The sequence below is a fragment of the Protomyctophum bolini genome (assembly GCF_963924005.1).
Source record: "Protomyctophum bolini genome assembly, chromosome: 14".
Lineage (NCBI taxonomy): Eukaryota > Metazoa > Chordata > Actinopteri > Myctophiformes > Myctophidae > Protomyctophum > Protomyctophum bolini.
In genome coordinates, this window is record NC_137875.1 from 7,333,715 (window position 1) to 7,360,295 (window position 26,581).

Sequence of the window (26,581 nt, forward strand, 5' to 3'; positions counted from 1 at the left end):
TAGTGATTTTGAAACGTGTGTCCGCTTGTCTATAGGATACAAAATGCCAACATTTTGTGTTGTGCCTGGGTGTGACTCGAGAAAGAAGTTTAACGAAGGAGTCATCTCAGTCATGTCGTTTCACCGGTTCCCTAAATTGGGTCGATGGGAGCTTTGTAAGCAGTGGCTGAGAGCTATTGAAAACCCCCGGTATGGCGAAAATAGTACAGATCCAGCTGAACTCAGACGTCTTCGGGTGTGCGGTGAACATTTTACAGCAGATGACTTCCACCGAAATTTAATGGCAGAATTGATGGACAAAGGCAAAGCTAGGAAAGCAAAGGCACTACTGAAGGAGGACGCTGTTCCATCTGTATTCCCCCAAAAGAGGGAGCCTGGGGCATCAGCATCAACTGTCAAAAGAAGCAGAACAGATGTATGTTTACGTACTAAGCAAGGCATCCCTATACGCCTCACTGATTGTGTTATCACCTCTTATCCTATATGAAATGTTTATAGCCTACATTGTGTTGATAGCCTGCCCTATTGTATATTTGTTCTGTCAGTTATTATTCCTAAAACATCCCAAAACTGAAATGCAAATACCAAGGGGTTGTCTTTTTGGGTCGGAGCCAATATGGTAGAAACAATGTTATACAGTAGGTGGCGCCAGAGGGTGTAACCCGCCATACCAAAAAGAAGAAAATACTTTTGTTTACAGTAAGTACGTACACCTTAGGCACTGTGACTGGAAGGAAGTGACTTATTAAATTAAATTAAACCCGCGGTCGCTACTGCATCTGCAGCCTCGGTAGGATACTATAGCGATCATGGAGGAACTTGACAGCCTCTCAGTTCAGGAGTTTGTGAGTGTTCAGTGTTCTCCAGTCGTGGCCGGGAAATCTCGCAAGGTTGGTTTGTAAAAAGGAACCCTGGCTGATAAGACTTATAGGCCTATGCCATAAAACATTATTCTTGCGCTCTACAACTAAAATGTATCATTTAAAACACTATGATACTGTTTTCCCAAACAAGGGGTCAAAACGTCCCCGGACAGCGAGCGAGAACAGCTTATCATGTATTAGAAACTCTTCATGGGTATTTCCCAGCAATAAAAACAAAAAGGAACAAGTCTGGGGTATCTTAAAAGTCCAGAATATATGAGCGTGGGGGTCCTCCATTTTCAATTCACCAGAACATTTAATGACGTACAAATATACACTTCTATTAAGTAAATCACACCCGTGTGAAGTGAGGGGAGCTCTTATCGTACAATGACGTAAAATAGACACTATTTGCTCAGACACTGACGTAAAATTCTCCATTCATAGTCAATGGGAATTCAATGTTTGTGTAGGCAGGACAAACTCTGTGGACAGACACCAAAAGCTGGATATATATAGTGCCCCTCAAAAAAGGGGGGAAAAACCACGTACAGTATAGTATTCGATCACTTCACACCTGTGTGAAGTGAGGGGTGCTCTTAATCATCATCATACATCATCTCATCCGGGCAAACAGAATTTGCGTCCTCGCATTCGTCTTCAATGCTTGTGTTAGGCAATGTTTATGTTTACACAAACGTCAAAATTGTCGAATAGGAGCGAAATGTATTTAAAAACCCTTGTTTGAGCTGATCGGCGCATGTTGCATTGCTCAACCATAAACTATTTATAATGTGGCTGTCATGTGAAACATTGCTACATTTGTTTGGTATATCTTTACTAGTTGGAGGAGGATGAGCCTTGGGCTGCAGTGACTGTGAAGGAGGAGGAGATGAGGGAGGAGGAGTTTCAGGTATGGATGGATGGGACAATAATCGTAATTATTGTTTAACGAGATAACAAAATGTATAGTGAAATTGTCCTCCGTCATACACCAGGATGAATTAGCTTTTGTTGAGCTTCAACTATACAAGCTTACACTGTGTTGCGTTGCAACACTTTGCATGCTTGTAAGTTGTAGATTAGCTATCTCTTGGCAAACGTTCCCCCCAGAATAGGGATGCTGCATATAATCACTTTTTGCCACAATAATCACATGTCATTTCCATATCGTCCCATTCCTAGTCTCATGCTGCAGTGGCGATTCCGGAGGAGGAGGGGTTTCAGGCTGGGGTGGAGCTTTCTGAGGAGGAGTTTCGGGCTGCGGTGGCGCAAGGTTATAATAGTTTTGGATTTTTCATTATAGTTTAGTTTTGTTTGTTTAGATTTTTTTTCTTTCTAATTAATTCAGTTAGTTTCAATTCATTTCTAGAGTGGGTTATTTATTTATTTTTGTGACGGTGCTTTGTTTTAGTTTAGTTTTGATTAGTTTTAGTGTTAGTTTTAATTTTGTTTTATACTTTGGGTTATTTGTCAGATTCAAGATTGAAAAGCTAAGTACTATTGTGTAATAACATCTTAACACAAGATGGCATTTGAAAATGAAAAAGTTTTTTCAATTTTAGTCGTCGTTTTCGTAACTAATAATGACCTTGCAGTGGCGGTTCCAGAGGAGGGGGAGGAGTCTCAGGCTGCAGTGACGGTGACAGTGGAAGAAGGACAGGAGTATGTGGTGGAGAAGGTTCTGGATCGACATGAGATGAATGGAACGGTGAAGTACCTCCTCAAGTGGAAAGGTTTCTCAGAGTGAGTCTCGGACAACTTTCTCCTCGCACGTTAAACATTTTACCGAGGTGCTAGCCCCTCCAACGTCTGGCTTTCAGTTATGACGTCATGTGGCAGCAAAGTCTATGGACTTTTAAAGTTTGTCTTAATTCATGTTCCCCCAAAAATCAGCATTCCCCCTCAACAAATCAGCATGGACTATGGTCTATGGTTTGCTTTAAGCATGCCCCTGTGACGTACAAAAGGAAACAAAGGTGCCACTCACTTCACAGTTCACACAAGTGTGATTTCTTTCCCTGTGTGGAACAAACTCCTTCTTGTCTACCGACCCAATACTCTGTCCATATATAATCAGTCACTTGATATTAGCTACATCATAGATGGCCAATAGTACAATAGTACAAAATTGTATCCTAAGTGGTCAGTGTGTGCACGGTCACTCCACGTGGACATCAGATCTCGTGAACGTCTTGTGATCTGTTAATGGATCTCGTGAGTGTGTGTTGTTGTGGTCAGGCCTTGAATTTCATTAAGGACTAGGCCTCAGGATCTCTTGACCGTTTCCAAATGTAAGAAAGATCATTGAATAAAACAATGATGTAGCCAATAGAATTTTTTTATTTTTTGGAAAGGGAGAAAAACATTATAATAAAAAATGTTTATATCTGAGGCCGATTCTAAAAACACCTTCTATAACGTACGTTTTCTGAAAAACTTCAAATTCATCTTTTTTTAAAATAATGTTGCTATAATAAGCAATAACTAATGAGAAGTAGCTCCCGGATTGAAAGGTATAACAATGTATAGGTTACAACAGGTCTAAATGTGTTAATTTCCTGCAGTGCTCAATCCTGGACTAATCAGGGATAGTGGTTCAAATCAGGACTGTATAATAGAGCGCTGAAGTCTGGCATCACTGCCACTAGAGGGCACTATCCTCCTGGGCATTATTTTTTGTATTGGATTCTTAGATTGATCATATTATAATAACTGTGTTCCAAAAACAAACAAACCACCCTGGCGATTTAACTCACTGATTTAACCTTCAGTATGAAGCATCAACTGACAGTGGAAAAAAGTACTGATTTATCCAAAGAGTAAGACATAGTTTCTTTCCTCCAAATGTAACTCAATGTCATAAACAACACAGAGTCACATGCCTGACAAAAATCTCTGCGGTTGTTTATTTTTGGAACACAGTTCTTATATAACGCAGTCTACGATTTGCCTATGGGGTTTTCCAATACAAAAAAATAATAACCCAGGGGTAGTGGGGGTGACATCAGGTACATTGGTACTCTATTGCAGACATCTATAAGCCTATGTGTGTGTCCTTGTTTGTGTAGGGAGGAAAGCACGTGGGAACCAGAAGACAACGTGGAGTGTCCAGACCTGATCGCTGAGTACATGCGGAAGCAGAAAGAGAAAGAAGAGAAGAGGAATGCAGCCAGCGAGACGCCTGCAGACGGAGGAGAGGAGGGAGGAAGAAAGAGGAAGCCTAAGGTAAGAGGAGGAGGAATAGGACTCATCTTATCTTATTGAGTGGCAGAGGAGAGAGAGAGATACCAGCAGTACAAAAAAATTTAATTAAAATAAAACAGTGCCAGACATACAACTAGGATAACGGTGATAATGGTGGTTCTGAAACATTTTCATGTAAAATCCCCAAATTGATATGGTCATGGACCCCCATCTGACAAGATTTCTTGCTAAGGTCCCCCATAAAGATAACATTTAAACATTACATTTTTTGGGAAAATAGTACAAGCTCACCTTGCCTTCATTACGATGAAGAATTATTATTTGTAATTGTGACAATTAGCTCTACACGCTCACACCTCACACTATTTTCACTGTTTGTGTGACACAATTGTACAACAAAGTATAGCCTAATACAGGATTAAGTGGTGGTTAATTAGACTACTTGATTTAGTCTAGTTTAACTTCTGTTATTCGATTAAACTACATGAACAAGATTACATTCTTTAATGTATCCTTTACAGGTAGTGCCCTCAGAATACACCTGGGATGAAGAAGAAAGTCAGATGGTGCCAGAGGACAATTCAGACGAAGATTTCCATCCCCAGGATCTATACGATATCGACAGCGAGTCGAGTGACTCAGGTATAGGCCAGGGCTGCAACTGTACTCATCAATTATTCTATCGATTTGTTTTGGGGTAATTTGTTGTGTTATATTAATGGTTAGTTTATATGCCAAATTAACCAAATTGATTTAATTAGTAATTACCACTATTGTATACAGTACTTGCCACACATTGTGACCTTGTAGAATTAAGTGTCTGTTTTCACTAGCTTTGATTTACCGGTAATGACAAATATTTGATTGATTATTAATTGATTTTTAAATTAGATTCTGTTGAATCGATTAGTTTGATTAACTGTTGTACCTCTACTCAGATACTGATGAGATTGACGAAGAGGATGGAGGAAAACAGCAGCTCTGTACCCAATGCGGAAAGTTACTCAACAAGACTCTCAGGAAGACTCACAAGTGTGATGAATACGATCCCAAGCCCTATCTTTGTAATGGGTGTGGCAAGTCTTTCGATTCCGAGTCTCGTCTCAAGATTCACGGCAGGATCCACAAGGAAGGCTACGTACACAGGTGCACCTTCTGCCTCAAAACCTTCACGTTAAAGGTCGACAAGATTGAACACGAGAAGCTCCATCTGCATCTGCCCACAAAGAAACCCTACCAGTGTCCTGACTGTCCAGAGGTGTTTGCCAGGCGCAGAGAGCGCCATGGCCACCTGCTGAGTCACAGAGGCACCAGAAATGGTGTCTGTCACATATGTGACATGGAGTTTCCTGATCGCTTTAAACTGGAGAGGCACATGGTGGTGCACACAGGGAAAAAGCAGTTTGCGTGCAAGGTGTGTCGACGTTCCTTCGGCCAGGAAAGCCACCTCAAGTCCCACATGCGCGTCCATACGGGAGAGAAACCCTACCAGTGTCGACAGTGTGAAAAGAGCTTTAATCACAACGTTAGCCTGAAGAGTCACGTCCAACGCTACCACGGACAAAACCGTCCTGTCCATGGAAAAAACGGATGTGGGAAGAAGACGAAAAAGAATGGCTCTGAGGCTCAAAGTACATCAGACCCAGAGTACAACCCTGAGGAGGAGATGGGAAAGGAACTAAATAAGCGCACAAAGCAAGGGAATAAAAAGCTCAGCGGTAGACCCAGAGGAAGGCCAAAAAAGATTGTCTCTGAGGCTGAATTGGATGCGACACTTGGAATGGAGAACAGTGCTATTGATGTAGAGGAGGCTGAGCAAAGAATGTCAGACCCAGAGTACAACCCTGAGGACGAGATGGAAAGGGAACTGAATAAGCGTACAAAGCAAGAGAATACAAAGCGCAGTGGTAGACCCAGAGGAAGGCCAAAAAAGATTGTCTCTGAGGCTGAATTGGATGCGACATGTACAAAGCAAGGGAATACAAAGCTTAGCAGTAGACCCAGAGGAAGGCCAAAGAGAAATCCAGTGCTCACCTCAGATTAGGGCTGGCAATTAACTGAAAATACTGTATATATCGAATATATATATCGTGAGATTCAATACGGTTTTGGCCCTCAAACTGGACAATGAGAGACATCCATTGGTCTGATTGTCCTGTAAATTACTTGGAGCTGTTGCTGAAGACAGAGCGTAGCAATTTGCACATTTGTTTGTCTGTTGTTGCAGAAGAGATTGGAACATGTATTTGTTCTCCCACTGCTTATGTAGTGCTACATGAATCACTACTTGGAGTACTTGCTTAGAACCAGTTCGCCCACTAGATGGCAGTGTGTCCTTGTACTAATAATATTGGGCATCCAAATGAAACATGAGCATTTGACGATTAATTAATAACAAAGTTTACTTGTTTTAACATTACACTGTGCTCCTTTCATAAAGAGTGTGAATATGCACTACAACAGCATTGGAACTGGAAGTGTATCGAGAATTTAGGTTACTTTTCATTTTATGGTTTGTAGTTACATTTTCTCAATTGCCAAAAAACACTTGTTGTACAACTTGTAGCTTTGTGAGCTATTAGATTTGTTATTCTCCCCCAAAGTTTGAGAAATGTTGAAAAAAGTTGAGTACTTTTACTGTGAAACTATCCAGTATATGTTAATACTAAATACTTTTGTAATTGTGTTTTTCTCAAGTACATTTTTGAATACAGGATTCAGGACTTATACTTTGAGTATTGTTTTTTTTTTTTTTTATGTGTTATGTTATTGCTACTTATTTAATTATTATTGCAAATGTTTTACCTCTGGCCCCCACCCGCCAATACGGGGAGAGGCACGGTGATCACATTTATTAAAGAAACTGGTTTATGTCCATGGTTTATGTGATAGACTGTAAGTAAGACAATTAAGAGTAACAGAAGGGGGCGGTAATGCAACTATTTCGATGCCAACCGCCACAAAACCCCACGAAGAAGAAGAGTAGGAAGCGCCAATTTCCGCCAAAACAAAAACACTGCCCTCACTGGCAGTGGTTACAAACCTTTACCATATCTTTTTTTTTAATCTACCTAGCTATTTCATTTTTAGCACGATGGCGGAGTGTGCATATCCTGGCTGCTCAACCCGAAAGACAAAGTCTTCTCAAGCTCGTAAAAGTTTTCATAGAATACCGTTTATGGAGGAGGGAATGAGGAAACTTTGGCTAGGGGTTTTACACATGGATCCCAATACTACAGCAGAGCAGACTAAAGGATACTTAGTTTGTAGTGATCATTTCGAGCCTGACGATTTTCACCCAAAAGAAGAACAAACCTCACTAAAGCGAAGAAGGTGTTTGAGAAAACTAAAACCCAAAAAGGCAAGAATCGAACGGACTAGACTGAAGAGACAAGCAGTTCCACGGACTCAAAGAGTACAGGTAACGACAATACCTAGCTCTTGCCGTTCCGACGGCATTTTAGAGCTATGGACCTTAGTGCTACGTTATACCCAGGTTATATCAACAGACACACATGCGCGTGGCCGGTTAAGACACCCCTGGCTCCCGATGCGTGGCCATTTAAGAAGACTCAACCGTGGTTTCCATGTGAGGTTTGGCCGTTAGGGTTTAGGGGTATTGCAGTGGTGGAAAAAGTACTAAAATATATATTTTTTAAGTACAGTTATTCTACTTGAAAGTTACTTAAGCAATAGTAACCAATAAGAAAATTACTTAAGTAAAAGTATAAAAGTAGCTCACATTACATCAAAAGTACATGGTTTTAAATTTAAAATGTACTTAAAGGAGAACACCACACCAAAACACACTGGCCATGCAATGCATCTACCTTCATCCCTGTGCCATCATCCATATGCCCTTGATTTTTGTCATAGATGCCCCCTGCTCTACATTTCCCCCTGACTCCCCCCTCCCCTCCCCTCCCACAGCTTGCATTTGCGCAGGTTGTCTAACGACTCTAACTTGTCTTCCTTCTAATGTGGGTATTTAGATAGTTTTTTCTTTTTTTCACGCATCGTAAATATACTCACGCATCGTAAATACTCACGCATGCCGCGGCATGCGCTGTTTTCACTCTAGGCCAGCCTTTACGTGTAATCCCAGAGGTAGTCGATTCCAGACGAGATTCAACTCAACTCTGTGCTCTGCTCTTCCCCGCCGCCGCCTATGACTTGTGTTTTGTTTACATGGTTTATTTACATTCGCACGCGTCTCAAGCATTCCTAGTTGTCTAGTTTCATTTATTTGAGCAACAACATGCCTCGTTGTATATATCCAGGCTGTTCAACCGCAAAGACTAAGTCAACTCTGAAGAGAAAAAGTTTTCATAAGATACCTAATCTGAAGAACCTTGATTTGAGGAGACGTTGGCTTCTAGCACTACAGATGGATCTCAATAGCTCAGATGAGCAGACTCAAGGACGCATTATTTGCAGCGATCACTTCAAGGCAGATGATTTTCGTCCAAAACAACAAGAAGAAGAAACTACTGCCTCGCTACATAAAAAGAAGGGTCACGGTCTGAGACGATTAAAAAAAAAAACACAGCGAAAAATAGAACGGACTAGACTGAAGGCAAACGCAGTTCCACAGACTGCTAAACCAAAGGTATTTTTTTTATTACGACTTTTGTCTATTTGTCTATTAAGGGGAAATTCTTCCTAAATGCTTATTTCACCTTTTAAAGTACCCACTCAGTTCACACAGGTGTGAAGAGACGAGTTGCATCACCCTTCATTTACGAAATATTATGTTTTAAAAATGGCCGCCACCAATACAGCAGATCCAATATCTTTGCTTCTGTTATAAAATATTTTATATCTTTGCTCACAGCCAATCAGCTGAGCACATTCCGTGCTCATACATACACACAAAGGAGCGCCGCAAAAAAAAAACAATGGTTTTCTCATTACAATCATCATGGTGTTAAAATATGCACATTTCATTAATAAACTAAGTGTCAACAAGGTGACATTAAATTTCCCCCAGTGTCGCACTACAGCTTTTTCCTGCTGAGTACCATGGCCTCAGATCCTATAGCCACCGCACACTTGACAACAAACTAATCCAGTCAAAGTTGAAGGTCTCGGACCGATGGTGCCATCACGACCACATCATCTGCAAAAAGCAGTGAAGCAACCCGGCCTTAGCTCCCCGAACCGTATACCCTCTCCTCCACGACTGTCTCCAGATCCTGTTGTGAGGCCAACCCTCACCAGAAACGAATCTGACTTACCTCCCAACACACACACACACAGCTCTCGCTTTGGGTGTACAGAGAGGACCCCCTCACCCCATATTCCTGCATCCACAAAACATATAGGCCTGGAGAAGGCCTCTTTTATTAGCAGTGTTGTTCTTTCATACATGTTATGGGCAGTAAACCCCTAGACTTCAGAACAGTCCGTAACAGGGCCTGTTGGGAAATCTAGTTTTCGCCGGCTGCACTAATAACTTTGGCTAGCAGTCTAGAGTTTGAATGGACAGGTATAAGTCAAAAGGGAGACATCGAAGAGGAATGATGGATGGGGAAGGCTCAACATATGGAATGTCAGAACATGTTCTGACTTATATCCATATATGGAGATCTAAGGGTTGCCACCTCCAATGGCTTCCTGACAGGTTAAGTTCCACATCACTGACAAACTGTTCCTCAACTCTAAAGCTCTCCCATTGTTCAGAAATTACTAACCCTGACCTAAACATGAGATAGAGCTTTCAGTAGGGCTGTCTTGATTAAAATTTTAATTTGATCAATAATAGTCTCACAAACAATTCCACTTACCGATTTAATTGTGTTTTTTTGCGTTGAACATTGAAACGTTACATTTTGTAGCCCATTTCTGTTTGCCTAGGCTTTGTAAGCACAAATTGCACAGGGCAGATATGACAAATAATTTAAATATACAAAGAAATCACTGACATTTCATCTTTTTTTCTTTCCAAAAAATGTGTTGTAAGCTTGTAGATCAACTATTTCCGCTATTTTAGAAAAATGTTTGAAAATGTATGGACATTTGCCCAGCTATTTCGTTGATGTAAAGTGTCCTCGGTTGTACAATTTAGGCATTTAGCAGACGCTCTTAATCCAGAGCGATTTACATTAAGCAATAACAAAAATAGCAAGTGGCCATATGGTGGAGTCTGAAAAGGTGGGTTTTCAGAGGTGGAAGATTGGGAGTGAGGCTGCAGTTCTGTTTGTCTCTTGAAAGGTGCTATATAAATTAAGGTTAAAACGAATACATGTATTGGATATTTAAAATGGCGCTTATCACTGTGGCATGACGTCTTCATGTAGCCTTTATCACCTAAAACTGGAGTATACATAACAAACTAACGTGTGGAGGGTCATCGTCCGAGGCGCATGTCGCCTTCTATTGCTCAACCATAAACTATTTATAATGTGGCTGTAATGTCATGTGAAACATTGCTAAAAATGTTTGGTATCTTTTTACTAGTTGAAGCAGGATGAGCCTTGGGATGCAGTGACGGTGAAGGAGGAGGAGGTGGAGGAGGTGGAGGAGGAGGTGAAGGAGGTGAAGAAGGAGGAGAAGGAGGAGGTGAAGGAGGTGAAGAAGGAGGAGAAGTTTAAGGTATGGCTGGGACAATAATCGTTATTGTTCATCGTGATGAAAATGTATCGTGGAATCATGTCATACACCAGGATGAATTTGCTTTTGATGAGCTTCAAATTCGAGCTTCAAATACCACCTAAACCCTCTATATATCCATGGTATATATTCCTTGTTAAGTATATGTACAAGTACATTTGGTATGCTCTTATTTCACTCTACCACAAATCGATTTGCCAAAATAGCAGATCTACAAGCTCACACCGTGTTGCATTGCAACACGTTGCGAGCTTGTAGATATTTGGCGAACGTTCCCCCCAGAATAGGGATGCTGCGTGTCAAGTGGTAAACAAAAGTGCCATTTCGTTTATCAAGAATAATACTTAATCACATTTTTTTTCCCCCACAATAATCATAACAAGTAATTTAATTTTCATATCGTCCCATCCCTAGTCTCATGCTGCAGTGGCGATTCTGGAGGAGGAGGGACAGTTTCAGGCTGAGGTGGAGCTAACGTTTCAGGCTGCTATGGCGCAAGGTGATAATAGTTTGGGATTTTTGAGCGGTACCTAGCCGCTCCAATAGTGTGTGTATGTGTGTGTGTGTGTGTGTGTCTCCATGTCTGTCTGTCTGTCTCTCAGCACGGACAGCTGCAGTAGCGCTCTGTGACCTGGGGTGACTGTTGGGTGGCTAGCACTGAGTGACCTGAGGTTTGCACTAGAGTTCAGTACAGTCTGCTACCTATTACATTAACAGCATAGTTGCACTGTTCAGTTCACACAGGTGTGATTTTTCATTATAGTTTAGATTTTGTTTAGTTTGTTTAGATTTATTATAGGTTTGCGGGTTATTATTTATTTATTTTTGTAAAAGTGCTTTGTTTTAGTTTAGTTTTATTAGTTTTAGTGTTAGTTTGATACTTTTGGTTATTTGTCAGGTGCAAGATTGAAAAGGTAATTATTGTGTAATAACATCATAACACAAGATGGCATTTAACCCATTTTGGGCGGGAACCCCTTTTGGTGTGCATTATGTTATGCTTTAGCTATTTTTGAAAAATCGAAGAACCACCGACATAAATATAGCTTTTTCAGAAAACTGTCAGGATTTTGATGACTGTTTTAGAATCTGATCTCAGGTCAAAATGGGTTAAAAATGTATTCCGTTACAGATGAACCACCAACCGTCCACAAACAAAAACTAAGGGCATTTTGTCTATGATTTCAGTTCTTAACTTAACTTAACTTAACTTTTTGATTTCGTTTTCGTTAACTATAATAACCTTACAGTGGCGGTTCCAGAGGAGGGGGAGGAGTCTCAGGCTGCAGTGACGGTGACAGTGGAAGAAGGACAGGAGTATGTGGTGGAGAAGGTTCTGGATCGACATGAGATGAATGGAACGGTGAAGTACCTCCTCAAGTGGAAAGGTTTCTCAGAGTGAGTCTCAGACAACTTTCTACTCAAACTCAAAATTATAGTTAGATTGCAGAGATAAGAGTGTGTGTGTCCTTGTATGTGTAGGGAGGAAAGCACATGGGAACCAGAAGACAGCCTGGAGTGTCCAGACCTGATCGCTGAGTACATGCAGAAGCAGAAAGAGAAAGAAGAGAAGAGGAATGCAGCCAGCGAGACGCCTGCAGACGGAGGAGAGGAGGGAGGAAGAAAGAGGAAGCCTAAGGTAAGAGGAGGAATAAAGGTCTTCTCTTATAGAGACAGAAATACCAGCAGTACAAAAAAATTAAATGAAAATAAAACATTTTTTTTCACGTTAAAGACCCCCAAATTGATATGCATCATCTCATACTGGCCAATCAGAATGCCTGTTGCCTGTGGTTGGTTAGAATTTTGACCTAATTTCTCCGTTCATTGTCAATGGCAAAACTTAAGAAGTATGGGGACAAGATTTAGCGGACATTTGACCTGAATTCCCCTTTCATTGTCAATGGCAAATCTTGAGACGTGTGGGGACAAAAGCTGTATATAGGAGGCGCCCCTCAAAAATCATGATTTTTTACTGTACAAGCTCACCTTGCCTTGATTACGATGAACAACTACTATTATTTGTAATTGTGACAATTAGCTCTACAATCTCACACCTCATGCCATTTTCACTATGTGTGACACTATTGTACAACAAAGTATAGCCTAAAACAGGACTAAGTGGTTAATTGGACTACTTGATTTGATTAAACTACATGAACAGAGATTACATTCTTTAATGTATCTTTTACAGGTAGTGCCTTCAGAATACACCTGGGATGAAGAAGAAAATGAGAAAGTGCCAAAGGACAATTCAGACAAGAAAGATTTCCATCCCCAGGATCTATACGATATCGACAGCGAGTTTACAGGGAGTGACTCAGGTATAGGGCTGCCACTGTACTCTACTATTAACCCATTCTGACCTGAGATCAGATTCATACGAGGTTTCCACGGGACACACACTGGTCTGATGAACCCATTCTGACCTGAGATCAGATTCTAAAAATGTCAGTCGTTCTTCGAATTTTTCAAAAATAGCAGACCTACAAGCTCGTATCGCGCCACTCGGTGGCGCGATATGAGCTTGTAGATCTGCTATTTTTCAATAGCTAAAGCATAACATGATGCCAACACCAAAATGGGTGCCCGGTCAGAATGGGTTAACTATTCTATCGATTTCTTTTTGGGGTAATTTGTTGGGTTTTAATTATAGGTTAGTATATATATTAACAAATTGATTTAAGTAGTGATTACCACTATTGTATACTTCATCGCACAACAATATTGTGCAAAAATAGTGAAAATAGCAGATATACAAGCTCACAGCATGTTGCGATGCCACATGTGACCACTAGCTTTGATTTAATGACATTTGGATTGATTATTTTATTAAATTAGCATTTCTTTGTACAGAATATGTTAAATAGATTAGTTTGATTAACTGTTGTACCTCTACTCAGATACTATTACTGATGATTTTGAAGAAGACGATGGACGCCAGCTCTGTCCCCAATGTGGAAAGTTACTCGACGAGACTCGGAACAAGACTCACAAGTGTGATAAATACGATCCCAAGCCGTATCCTTGTAATTGGTGTGGCAAGTCTTTCGATTCCGAGTCTCGTCTCAAGATTCACGGCAGGATCCACAAGGAAGGCTACATACACAGGTGCACCTTCTGCTTCAAAACCTTCATATTAAGGGTTGACAAAATTGCACACGAGAAGCTCCATCTGCCCGCAAAGAAACCCTACCAGTGTCCCGACTGTCCGGAGGTGTTTGCCAAAAGCATAGAGCGCCGCAACCACCTGCAGAGTCACAGAGGCACCAGAAATTGTGTCTGTCACATATGTGACATGGAGTTTCCTTATCGCGATAAACTGGAGAGGCACATGGTGGTGCACACGGGGAAAAAACAGTTTGCGTGTGAGGTGTGTAAACATTCGTTTGGCCAGGAAAGTCACCTCAAGTCCCACATGCGTGTCCACACTGGAGAGAAACCCTACCAGTGTCAACAGTGTGAAAAGAGCTTTAATCACAATGTCAGCCTGAAGAGTCACGTCCAGCGCTACCACGGAGAAGACCGTCCTGACCAAGGAAAGAAAGGGCGCAGGAAGAAGACCAAAAAGTATGGCTCTGAGGCTGAATTGGATGCAGCACTTGGAATGGAGAACAATGCTGTTGATGCTGACTCTGAGGAGGCTGAGCAAAGAATGTCAGACCCAGAGTACAACCCCGAGGAGGAGATGGGAAAGGAACTGAATAAGTGTACAAAGCAAGGGAATAAAAAGCTCACTGGTAGGCCCAGAGGAAGGCCAAAAAGAAATCCAGTGCTCACATCGTCAGATTAGGGTGGGGCAATTAATGAAATTTATATATCTAAACTGATATTTAGAACCTGTAATCTTAAAACTTAATCTTGCTGATGTAGATTAATCTAAATATATATGTTGAGCGACTATGAGAGATAGATGTATAAATAAGTCGCTGAGAGGCGATGGGATGGGCCAGGTTGTCAGACGCGCTCCAAACAAAAGGATCTCGCTGGGTCCAAAATAATGCTTTAAAGGTGTTTTATTGAAGGTAGGTGCATAACTGAAACGGTGCTCAAACATAAAGAAAAGTAGTCACAGCGATCCAACTTAGATAAAGTAAATAAATAAAGCAAATAAAGCGGTCAACAAAAGTGCGGCTTCCCACACACCCCCTCTCTCTCACTGTGTGTGAAACAGGTGAACTATGGGTGAAGTATTCAATGAAACAGGTCCGCCCCTGCCTGTCAATCATCCACATTAATCACCCGTGACAGCCCACTCATTTCACCATCGAACATCATTTCCAATTCATGGCTCTTACAATATATATATATATATATATATATATACACACACACACATACATACATTTTCTTCATATCATTCAGTCATAATTATCACACAGCCCTAAGTGAGATCCAAGACAAAGACACTCAAACCTGGAGACATCAATTTGTCTGATTGTCCTAGTGTAAATGACTTGGAGCTGTTGCTGAAGACGGACAGAGCTTAGCAATTTGTTCTCCCACTGTGTATATACTGTACATGTAGTGCTACATGAATCACTACTTGCATAGAACCAGTTTGCCTTTGGGCATCCAAATGAAACATGAGCCAAAATGAAAGGGCCCAAAGGCTACTTGTTTTAAAGTAAATAAGGAGTGTGAATATGCACTACAACAGCATTGTAAGTGTATCAAGAATGTAGGTTACCTTTCATTTCCTGGTTTGTATTTAAAATTGCCAAAAAAACACTCCCCCAAAGTTTGAGAAATACTTTTACTGTGAAACTATCCAGTATATTGATACTAAATACTTTTGTAATTGTGTTTTTCTCAATTACATTTTTGAATACAGGACTTATACTTTGAGTATTGTTTTTTTTTTCAATATTGTGTTACTTATGTTATTGTACTTTTTTTTATCCACCTGCCAAAAAGCAGTTTTGCAACCAGCTGATTTGGGGAATTCAGTATCCCTGGGAAATGGCAGGGCCACAGACTCTGACACTACTCTGACAGAAGAAGCTGTCCTTTGTGTCATTTCCGGCTTTTTAGGCAGCTGGTGGATGGAAATGAAGCTCCAACTCCTCATCTCAACGTACTCTGCAGAGGGCATTGTGGGATGACATAAGAGGAGGGACCCTCATGCACAGGGAGGGGACCCTAAATTAGGCTACTGTTTGAGAGAAGGATCCCCATGGGCACATTGGAGCCTCCGCGGCTGACTGCCGCGGAGGAGAGCGTTTCCGGGAATCTGTTCGTCGCGGCAGTCACCCGCGGAGGTGGAGCTTCTTTTCCATCCACCGGCTGTCTAAAAACTTTACGTAAAACACAGCTTCTTCTGTCCTCGGGTGTTTGCTCAAATGTGCGCATGGGGGATGACTGAGTGCTGGTCAAAGGGCAACAAACAACCATGGCAGGGGACGGGACTCACTTTTTCCCAGGTGTTACGCCTTGATTCCATTCTAAACCCCAACATTGAACCTCACAAACACTGCCTAACCCTAACACCACAGAAAGAATACCGGAAACTCGCCAGTTTACCAAGTCGCCACGGCGAAGATTCTTCATCAATGTCTTCATCGTTATGCTAAGATGCTGTCTTCATCAGTGTCAAACCCACAGATGTTATAGTTAATTTCCAAAATGATCAAATTATTTTGTGCAATTAAATGGTCAGCTAGATGATGATAAAAAAAGGTGAGTATGTGAATACCAATGATAAGTAGGCCTACCATTTCAGGAATTGTTTAATGAATTACATTGTTTCGGTACTTTGATGTTTTTAACTTTTAGCATTTTCTACTTTCTCTAGTGTTGACTCTAAACAACTATAGGTCTACTACTCTCTCTCAATTCTGCAATGCAATCTAAATGAAGGTGAAGTAAAACTAAAATGCACTAAATCGCGGCGAGTCTCTGGATGGATACCCACAGGAATAGTGGCTCAAAACCCTGTCTGCCGGGGCGAAATACCTGGGAAAGGGTCAGTCCTATGTGGGGACCAGTGGTGGAAAGTATCAAGTACATTTACTCAATTACTGTACTCGAGTATTATTCTGAGGAACTTTACTGGAGTATTTCCAATGTTCAATACTTTTACTTCACTACATCTCAGAGTACTTTTACTCCACTAAATGTATTTTAAATCTTTAGTTCGTTACTTTGTAGATTTTGAGTTTTACTAAACCACTTCACTCACACAAAGGCAATTTGAAAATAGCCGATCTACAAGCTCACAATGTGTAATTGACCCTTTGTGAGCTTGTAGATCTGCTATTTTCAAAGAATTGTATACACGAGTACCTTTGTACTTTTACTTAATAAGTAATTATTTCTACAATAGGGTAGGGTATTGATACTTTTAAATTAAAAAAAAAAGGAGTAGGCCGGAGGCCCAATATGACTAGGGAGACTTGCGATGACAGTAGTGGACAGTGCAGCTTTATAACATAATTTTAAGAATTTAAAGTGTGTGTGTGAGAGAGAGAGAGCGCGCGCCACAGAATGGCTGGAAATGGAAATTAAGAGATTACATACTGTAATATATATATCATAGTACACAATAGCCTACCAGTGATCATATCGCTCTGCTTTGTATAATCCCTCCCCCTGTTCAGTCCTATATTTGCATATCCTCCTGTGAAAGGGTTTGTGTTGACAACCGCCGCCATTGCTGATTTTCACGACTCGGTACGGTACAGTCATGTCTAATAAAGCTAAGTCTAAATCGCATGTAGGACCCCCATGTGCAGTTATAGACTGTCTCAACCAAAGCACTACTATGCATAGAGTCCCTGCTCAAGACGATAGGAGAGCGGAGTGGATTCATTTCATTTTTAACGGCAGGAGTGCTCCTCTAGCAATCAAAACAAACACTCTTTTTGTGTGTCGGAATCACTTTACGGTGGATTGTTATGAAAACTTGGCGATGCATATGGCTGGTTTCGCATTAAGCAGGCGTTTGAAGCGGGGAGCAATACCAACAATCCGTCAGTTAACTGTAAGTAGCCTACTTCATATAATTTCCTGCGTGTGCTGTTTTCTAGTGAAAAGTCGAAACGGTGTTTTTATTTTTTATTTTTGTATAGTCTGTATGCTGTGTAAATGTCAATAAGAATACAGTATGATTGTTCATCATGCAACGTGAAAGTGCAAATGAATAAATAGCCCATTTATTGTAGAAACAGTATGCGCCACTATGCGGAATGTATTGGAACTTTTCATTGCTTCAAAAATCAAAGCATGACAGTAGATACTATATAGCCTGATGACCAGTGGTGTAAAAAATAGTAAAAGTATCAATAGGCCTACTGCGAGGTAGGGCTACTCAGCTGTTACAACTCAGGAATTCAACATTTACTTAATACAAGTAGAAAAGTATGGGTAAGTACCAAAAGCACAATAAATGATGCAGAATCTCCAATTTCAAGTTTTCAAATGACTAAAAATCTTTAGAAAATAGCAGATATACAAGCTCACAATCCGTCGTAAAATGATTGGAAAAATATTCAAGATAAAAAGTGAAGACGCCAAAAGTCATTGGCCGAATGGCCGGAATGTGATGTTGTATAATTGATGATAAAACTTTGTATGAAGTGAGCGCCCCTCACTTCTCAAGTGTGTGTCCCCCCCCCCCATAATATACAGAATTAAAATCTAATTATAGGCTGTTGTATATTTTTATACTACAGGCAACAGCATCAAAGCCACAGGAATCTCAGCCAACCATATCATCAGGCCTGTTACTGAGAAGAACTGAGAACTGTGGTTCTCAGACTACAGTTTGTGATGAACGTTTTACTCAGCAGTCTACAAAAGCAGATACGCATATGAGGATTCATACAGGGGAAACTCTCCTCACTTGTGAACTTTGTGGAAAAAACTTTGCTAGTAAAGTAAACGTAAAGAGCCACATAAAGACTCATACAAGGGAAAAACCCTTCCTTTGTACAGTTTGTGACAAAAGAGACAGTCAAAGTGGTAGCCTACTACCATGTCTAGGCCCCACACTTGTGCAGTTATAGACTGTATCAACCAAAGAAAATGGGACTCTACACATAGAGTCCCTGCTCAAGAAGATATCAAAGCAGAGTGGATTAATTTTATTTTTGACGGCAGTGTTCCTCCAACAATCAAGCCAAATCTTTTTGTGTGTCAGAATCACTTTATGGTGGATTGTTATGAAAACTTGGGGATGCATACAGCTGGTTTCGCAGCAACCAGGCGTTTGAAGCGAGGAGCAATACCAACAATCCGTCAGATAACTGTAAGTACTTCATACTATTTCTTGTGTTAACTTGGTGTCCTGTTTTCTAGTGAAAAGTCAAAACTGTGTTTGTTTAGTATTGACTCATTTAAGGCCTGATTTACACTGGCAGTCAAATCCAGCCTGAATCAGATCTGTGCCACATCCAGATTGGAATCAGATTTTGTTTAAATTAGTCTAAACACAAACAAATACGCCAAAATATCGGATATGAGAAATCGGATTTGGCTGGATTTGAATTCAGTCTATACGGGGCCCAAGTCAACACTGAAGAGTTCAATTAAATTGTATTAAAGTGTCAAATCAGAACAAGTTGTCTCAAGAAAACACTTTACAAGTAGTACAATAACTTCAGTTTTATCCGAGTTGAGGAGTAATTCCGGGTCATCCAACTCTTTAATACATGTAATGCCTAAAGTTTTAATATACCGGTAGTTGATCCGTTTCATCTGGCTTCATCGATAGACATGATCAAGTGTCATCTGCATAACAATGGAAATGTAAGACTGTTCCCTGATGATGTTACCCAAAGGTAGCATAATTTATATAAAGAAAAATTACACCCATGTGAAGTGCAAAGGCAAATTTGCCTGATGAAGACCTAAAGGGTCAAAACATTGAATTTTTTAGCCATTTTATAAAAGTAAGTCTCTTGTGTGTGGAGCCCTAGAAACAAGTGTTCGGCTGTTTCGTCTTCCTCTGTAATGTCATGTGAAACATTGCTAAACATCTTTGGTATCTCTTTACTAGTTGGAGGAAGATAAAACATGGGCTGCAGTGACTTTGAAGGAGGAGGAGTTGGAGGTGGAGATTAGGGAGGAGGAGGAGTTTCAGTCTGCAGTGGAGATTACGGAGGCGGAGGTTCAGTCTGCGGTGGAGGTTGCCGAGGCGGAGTTTCAGTCTACAGTGGAGGTTGCAGAGGAGGAGGCGGAGTTTCAGTCTGCAGTGGAGGTTGCAGAGGAGGAGGCGGAGTTTCAGTCTGCAGTGGAGGTTGCAGAGGAGGAGGCGGAGTTTCAGTCTGCAGTGGAGGTTGCAGAGGAGGCGGTGGAGCTTGCCGATGAGGAGGCGGAGTTTCAGTCAGCATTGGAGGTTGCCGAGGAGAAGGCAGAGTTTCAGTCTGCAGTGGAGGTTGCAGAGGAGGAGGCGGAGCTTGCCGATGAGGAGGCGGAGTTTCAGTCAGCATTGGAGGTTGCCGAGGAGAAGGCAGAGTTTCAGTCTGTGGTGGAGGTTACGGAGGAGGAGTTTCGAGCTGCGGTGGTGCAAGGTTATACTAGTTTTGGATTTTACATTATTGTTTCGTTTGGACATTTGTTTTCGAATTCAGTTAGTTTTAATAGTTTTTACAGTGGTTTTGCTAAAAAATATATATATCTTGTGACAGCACAGGGGGTTATAGTGCTTAAAACGTAACCTGTCGTTCCTTGGCTTGGATTGGGTTAATATAACAACATGAAAAATAAATAAATGGATATTACGTGAAAATCACCCCCGGTTTAGTGTTCTAGCCTTCTAGGGTTAAACATTTATTCAGTTACAGATGAACCACCAACTGTCCACAAAAGAAAACTAAGGATATTTGGTCTATGATTTTAGTTCGTTTTGCAGTTCGTTTTCAATTTTAACACTTAACTATAATAACCTTGCAGTGGTGGTTCCGGAGGAGGGGGAGGAGTCTCAGGCTGCAGTGACGGTGACAGTGGAAGAAGGACAGGAGTATGTGGTGGAGAAGGTTCTGGATCGACATGAGATGAATGGAACGGTGAAGTACCTCCTCAAGTGGAAAGGTTTCTCAGAGTGAGTCCCAGCCTCCTTAACCTTTCTCCTCACACGATACAACATCTTTGAGTGGCGATAGCCCCTACAACGTCTGGCTTTCAGACATGACATCATGTCAGCCAAGTCTATAGACTTTTAAAGATTGAGTGCCGTGATCCCCCACCATTTTCACCGTGAACTTAAGCCTTGCCCACAGCTGTGTTTTGTACGATAATGTGGGATGATGACACAAAAATGGTGTATTTTCGATTGGGCCTTTTGACTCAGCTTTCAGGAAGAAACCAAAAGTACACAGGGAAGACATATTTGAATATTCTAACCACACCTGGGGTTCTATTAATTAGAGTAATGTTAATTCCATAGACACATACAAACATTGCCATTAAAAATATAAATTAATCCACTCTTCTTTTATATCTTCTTGAGCATGGACTCTGTGTAGACTATAGAGTCCCATTTTCTTGTTTAGAGTCCCATGTTCTTTGGTTGATACAGTCTATAACTGCACAAGTGTGGGGCCTAGACATGATAGTACCACTTTGACTGAATCTTTTGCCACAAACTGTACAAAGGAAGGGTTTTCCCCTTGTATGACTCTTTATGTGGCCTTTTACGTTTACTTTACTAGCAAAATATTTCCCACAAAGTTCACTGTGTGAATCCTAGTTTAGTTTGGGTGATAAGTTGACCGCCGCCATCACCGAAAACTACAACATGACGTCACTGAGCCCGTGGTGAAGAGCAAACCATCGCTCTCCCCAGCCCTTCTCTCTTCTTTTACTAACAACCGAAACAGTGGTCACGAGACTCGCTCCGGGGCAATGTGATTGGTGTAGAAGTTGTTATGCTGTGCTGGCTATAGTATACTTTATAATAGTTACAATGGTACTCTATAATGCACCTATAAGCCTATATGTGTGTCCCCTTGTGTGTGTGTGCAGGGAGGAAAGCACGTGGGAACCAGAAGACAACCTGGAGTGTCCAGACCTGATCGCTGAGTACATGCAGAAGCAGAAAGAGAAAGAAGAGAAGAGGAATGCAGCCAGCGAGACGCCTGCAGACGGAGGAGAGGAGGGAGGAAGAAAGAGGAAGCCTAAGGTAAGAAGAGGAGGAGGAGGAACTAGATAAAGTGCCCTCTGTGCACAGGTCTCCAGCAGGGCAGGTCAGGTTGTGGCCTCCTGGTGGCGCTATAATAGGCCAATGTGAAAAGGGTGCCATTTCTTCTTACGCCTTGGATGGCAATTGGATGATTTGAGGCATTTTGTTCCAAAAAATTGTTTTGCAAAAGTCCACCTGTTGGTGGCACTATAACAGGCCAATGTGAAAAGGGTGGGATATATTCCTCAGCCTAGTAGGAAAGTCTGTGAAAGATTTCACGTAAATTGCATGCTGTATTCATGATTTGAGGCTTTTTGTTCAAAACTGGCCAATCCTGCAAACTTTGAAAGCGGGTTAACGGTCCCGGAGATTAGCTGGTAACAGACAGACGGACGGACGGACGCATACACACACTGACAGACGAACACACACACACACGGATTGAGTGCAAAACATACTCTCTAGCCAACAGCTCAACTGATTCGGTCATACGCGTGATGTCATCTGGATCACCCTACTTTGTATACAGTAATTCCTCCCCCCCTTCAGTCTTCAGTTCCAAATTTGCATTTCCACTTTGTTTACAATGTCCGCCATTGTTGATTTTCCATGCTGGCATGGAATGGAATGGATTAAATGATTTGCATATCAGCACCCCCACCACCTCAGGGCATTGTGGTATACTGCAGCTAAAACTGCTTCAGAAGCCAGAAAGAAATGACATGGAATGGATAGGGCCTGTCAGGAGTGGAGATACTTGTCTTCCCTACTCTCGGTGGAGAGGACACCATATCAATGTGCTAGAACTCTGGAGTGTTTACTTGGCGCTGAAGGACTTCTTGCCCCTTCTCAGCGGGAAGCTCATTGGAACAGACAGCACCTCAGTGGTGTTTCATGTCAACCATCAGGGAGGGACCAAGTCTCTGGAGTCCCTGAGGGAAGCCCAGACACTGTGAACGTGGGCTTATCCTCTATTTCACTCAATGAGGGCAATGCACTCTGCCAGGCAGAGCTAATTCTGTGGCAAATTATCTGTCTCGTCAGATGTCAATGTATCTTTTACAGGTAGCGCCCTCAGATGACTCCTGGGATGAAGAAGAAAATCTGATGGTGCCAGAGGACAGTTCAGAGGACAGTTCAGACAAAGATTTCCATCCCCAGGATATCGTCAGCGAGTTTACAGAAACTGACTCAGGTATAAGGCTGCAACTGTTCTCATCATTAGATTTTTGAGTATATATTGATTTAATTACGACTATTCTATATCCATCGCACACCGATTTTGTGCAAAAATAGCTTCGATTTTTGAATTTGCCTTTAATAAAAAAAATTGGAATGATTATTAATTGATAATTTTATTAAATTGCAGTTTGATTAACTGTTCCACCTCTACTCAGATACTGATGAAGAGGATGGAGAGAAATATCAGCTCTGTCCCCAATGCGGAAAGTTACTCAACAAGGGGAGGGCGAAGACTCACAAGTGTGATAAATACGATCCCAAGCCCTATCCTTGTCATTTGTGTGGCAAGTCTTTCGATTCCGAGTTTCGTCTCAAAATTCACGGCAGGATCCACATGGAAGGCTACGTGCACAGGTGCACCTTCTGCCTCAAAACCTTCACATTAAGGGTCAACAAAATTGCACACGAGAAGCTCCATCCTCCCTCAGTGAAACCCTGGCAGTGTCCCGACTGTCCGGAGGTGTTTGCCAGGCACAGAGAGCGCCGCGACCACCTGCAGAGTCACAGAGACTCCAAAGATTACATTTGTCAGATATGTCACATTGAGTTTCCTCGTCGCTCTAAACTGGAGAGGCACATGGTGGTGCACACGGGGAAAAAGTGGTTTGTGTGTGAGGTGTGTCGACGTTCCTTCGGCCAGGAAAGCCACCTCAAGTCCCACATGCGCGTCCACACTGGAGAGAAACCCTACCAGTGTCGACAGTGTAAAAAGAGCTTTAATCACAATGTCAGCCTGAAGAGTCACGTCCAGCGCTACCACGGAGAAGACCGTCCTGACCAAGGAAAGAAAGGGCGCAGGAAGAAGACCAAAAAGAATGGCTCTGAGGCTGAATTGGATGCAACACTTGGAATGGAGAACAATGCTGTTGATGCTGACTCTGAGGAGGCTGAGCAAAGAATGTCAGGCATAGAGTACAACCCCGAGGAGGAGCTGGGAAAGGAACTGAATAATTGTACAAAGCAAGGGAATAAAAAGCTCAGTGGTAGACCCAGAGGAAGGCCAAAAAGAAATCCAGTGCTCACATCGTCAGATTAGAGTGGGCTGAAAATACTGTATATATCGAAACTCATATTTAGAACCTGTAATCTTAAAACTTCATCTTGCTGATGTAGATTATTCAAGTTATTTTTCCTTCATATCATTCAGTCATATCGCACAGCCCTAACTGAGATACAAGACAAATGGTGGCACTCAAACCTAAGTTTAGCCTCTTAGACCCCAAGGGGGGTCCAGGAGGGAAAATCGAACCTGAGACCTTGACCAGCCCCATTTACCCGTTCATGAGGTGGACAGCCGCTGCCCCCGCCGGCAAGGGTTTGGGGTTTAAGAGGTGAGAGAGACCATTGTCCTGTAAAGTGTTAATGACTTGGAGCTGTTGCTGAAGAGAGGCGGAGTTTAGCAATTTGCTGATTTGTTTGTCTGTTCTTGCAGAAGAGATTGGAACATGTATTTGTTCTCCCACTGCATACATGTAGTGCTACATGAATCACTACTTGCATAGAACCAGTTCGACCACTAGATGTCAGTGTGTCTTTGTACTAATAATATTGCTGGGCATCCAAATTAGATGAATGAATGTGATGATTAATAACATCCAAAACATTCATAAAGCGTGTGAATATGCACTACAACAGCATTTTAAGTGTATTGTATTTAATTTTATGTTTTGTATTTAAAATGTCTCAATTGCCAAAAATCACTAAAGTAACTAAATACATTTGTGTTGTACTTGTTGCATTGTGAGCTATTCGATTGGGTGTTATTCTCCCTCAAAGTTTGAGAAATGTTGAAGAAAGTTGAGTACTTTTACTGTGAAACAGTATCCAGTATATGTTGATACTAAATACTTTTGTAATTGAGTTTTTCTCAAGTAATGTTTTGAATACATGACTTATACTTTGAGTATTGTTTTTAAATATTGTGGTAAGTTATTGCTACTTCCCGCCTCTGCCAAAAAGCTGTTTCGCAACCAGCTGATTTGGGGAATTCTCTATCCCAGGGGGCCCCCCCATTGAGCCCATCCAGCCCCTCCCCCACGCCAACTCCTCATCTCAACGTACTCTGCACAGGGCATTGTGGAATGACATAAGAGGAGGGACCCTCATGCACAGAGAGGGGACCCTAAATTAGGCTACTGTTTGAGAGAAGGATGAGTGAGTGCTGCCCTGGTCAAAGGCCAACAAACAACCATGGCAGGGACATGTGGAGACGGGACTCACTTTTTCCCAGGTGTTTCGCGTTGATTCCATTTGATACCCTAGCATTTAACACTTCACTAAAACTATGCCTAACCTAGCCCCATATGTGCCCTCTCCCTACGCTCATTCTGTAGCTACAGAATGAGCGTAGGGAGAGGGCACATATGGGGCTATGCCTAACCCTGACCTCACAAACACTATGCCTAACCCTAACAACGCAGAAATAGTAACCTCAGTGAAAACCCTGTCTGCCAGGGCGAAACACCTGGGAGTGACTCCCATGTGGGGACCAGTGATGGAAAGTAACATTTACCCAATTAGCCCTTCACTAAATCCCACCCCAAAAAGTGATCGTCCAATGCCAATCCAAATAGTTTAGCAATGGTTGCTATATGCAGGTCAAGCTTTCTTCGCTGCTAACGTGCCTATTGGACAAGGATGGGTTGAGGCGGGACTTAGTGAAGGGATAATTACGGTACTGAAGTACTATTCTGAAGAACTTAACAAGAAATTCTTGAACACAAACAATAGCAGATTCACGAACTTGGTGTTTCAGGATACAGATCACGGGAGCAGGAAGCATCGCCTCCAGAAACGGAACAGAATTTTGCCAATGCTTTAGCTCTTGGCTTGGGCATTCCTGCAATCTGCATACCTCTCAACTGATTTACGGACATACAGAGGCTTCCAAATATGAACACAAGCAGTTTACATTTGTAGCCAAGCTTTAATTGGTAGGCCTAGTTTGCTTGTAAATCTACTGTACTTTATGTCTAAATAATACAGGAAACACCTTAACAACACATACTGTATAACCTTGTACCAAAACGGATAAACGACTTGGTCCGGAGGCTGGCTGATTGATTGATTGCATTATTTTTTAACCGTGTAGAATGGGACAATGGGAACAGTTGAACGAGAATACTAAAGCTGCTACGAGGATAAAAACTGAGAAACCACTATTGTTTACGTCAGGGTCCTCCATTTTCAATTCATCAGAACATTTAAAGTCATAGCCTCCAAAGGCTAAGTTACAAATATACACTTCTATGCAAAAAAAAAAGAAGAAAAATCATCCTATACACAGTTAAAAGACACTGGTTCATTTTACATATTTGGCAAAAATCATTAAGTGGTCACTGGTAGTCGTCACTCGTGTGGTCACATCCTTCGAAACCGCTCTCAAAGGGCACCTATACGTCCGGACGGCCCCTGTATAGTCTGAGTCCCCCCCACTCCCTTTTCTCCTTGTTCCTGTTTTTGAGTGGTGTAGCCACTCCAAGGAACATGTCCGACAACCAATAGTCCGACAGCCAATAGTCAGATAACCAATAGT

The 26,581-nt window shown here is 41.7% G+C and overlaps 3 protein-coding genes and 1 long non-coding RNA gene across 4 annotated transcripts; all 4 read left to right on the top strand.

Annotated features, from left to right (window-relative positions):
* Positions 1 to 809: 809 nt before the first annotated feature.
* On the top strand, positions 810 to 6,689 carry LOC308328348 (uncharacterized protein; the record flags this gene model as incomplete). The annotated part of the gene is made up of 7 exons (XM_080782124.1): positions 810 to 890; positions 1,708 to 1,776; positions 2,049 to 2,139; positions 2,474 to 2,609; positions 3,935 to 4,091; positions 4,592 to 4,712; positions 5,009 to 6,689. The coding sequence occupies 7 exons, from the start codon at positions 810 to 812 to the stop codon at positions 6,112 to 6,114; spliced, it is 1,761 nt and encodes a 586-aa protein (XP_080638250.1). The 3' UTR covers positions 6,115 to 6,689.
* Positions 6,690 to 10,604: 3,915 nt separating this feature from the next.
* LOC308328626 (uncharacterized protein) lies at positions 10,605 to 15,424 on the top strand. The gene is made up of 6 exons (XM_080782601.1): positions 10,605 to 10,664; positions 11,097 to 11,181; positions 11,933 to 12,080; positions 12,165 to 12,321; positions 12,877 to 13,006; positions 13,586 to 15,424. The coding sequence occupies exons 2-6, from the start codon at positions 11,172 to 11,174 to the stop codon at positions 14,473 to 14,475; spliced, it is 1,335 nt and encodes a 444-aa protein (XP_080638727.1). The 5' UTR covers positions 10,605 to 10,664; positions 11,097 to 11,171; the 3' UTR covers positions 14,476 to 15,424.
* Positions 15,425 to 17,370: 1,946 nt separating this feature from the next.
* On the top strand, positions 17,371 to 19,785 carry LOC308328018. Its single transcript, XR_013965242.1, has 3 exons — positions 17,371 to 17,664; positions 18,356 to 18,930; positions 19,681 to 19,785. It is a non-coding gene; the product is annotated as an uncharacterized lncRNA (long non-coding RNA).
* Positions 19,786 to 19,987: 202 nt separating this feature from the next.
* Positions 19,988 to 24,840, top strand: LOC308328349 (uncharacterized protein; the record flags this gene model as incomplete). Its single annotated transcript, XM_080782125.1, has 6 exons — positions 19,988 to 20,006; positions 20,066 to 20,194; positions 20,577 to 20,724; positions 21,648 to 21,804; positions 22,870 to 22,999; positions 23,202 to 24,840. The coding sequence occupies 6 exons, from the start codon at positions 19,988 to 19,990 to the stop codon at positions 24,080 to 24,082; spliced, it is 1,464 nt and encodes a 487-aa protein (XP_080638251.1). The 3' UTR covers positions 24,083 to 24,840.
* Between the last annotated feature and the right edge of the window lie 1,741 nt (positions 24,841 to 26,581).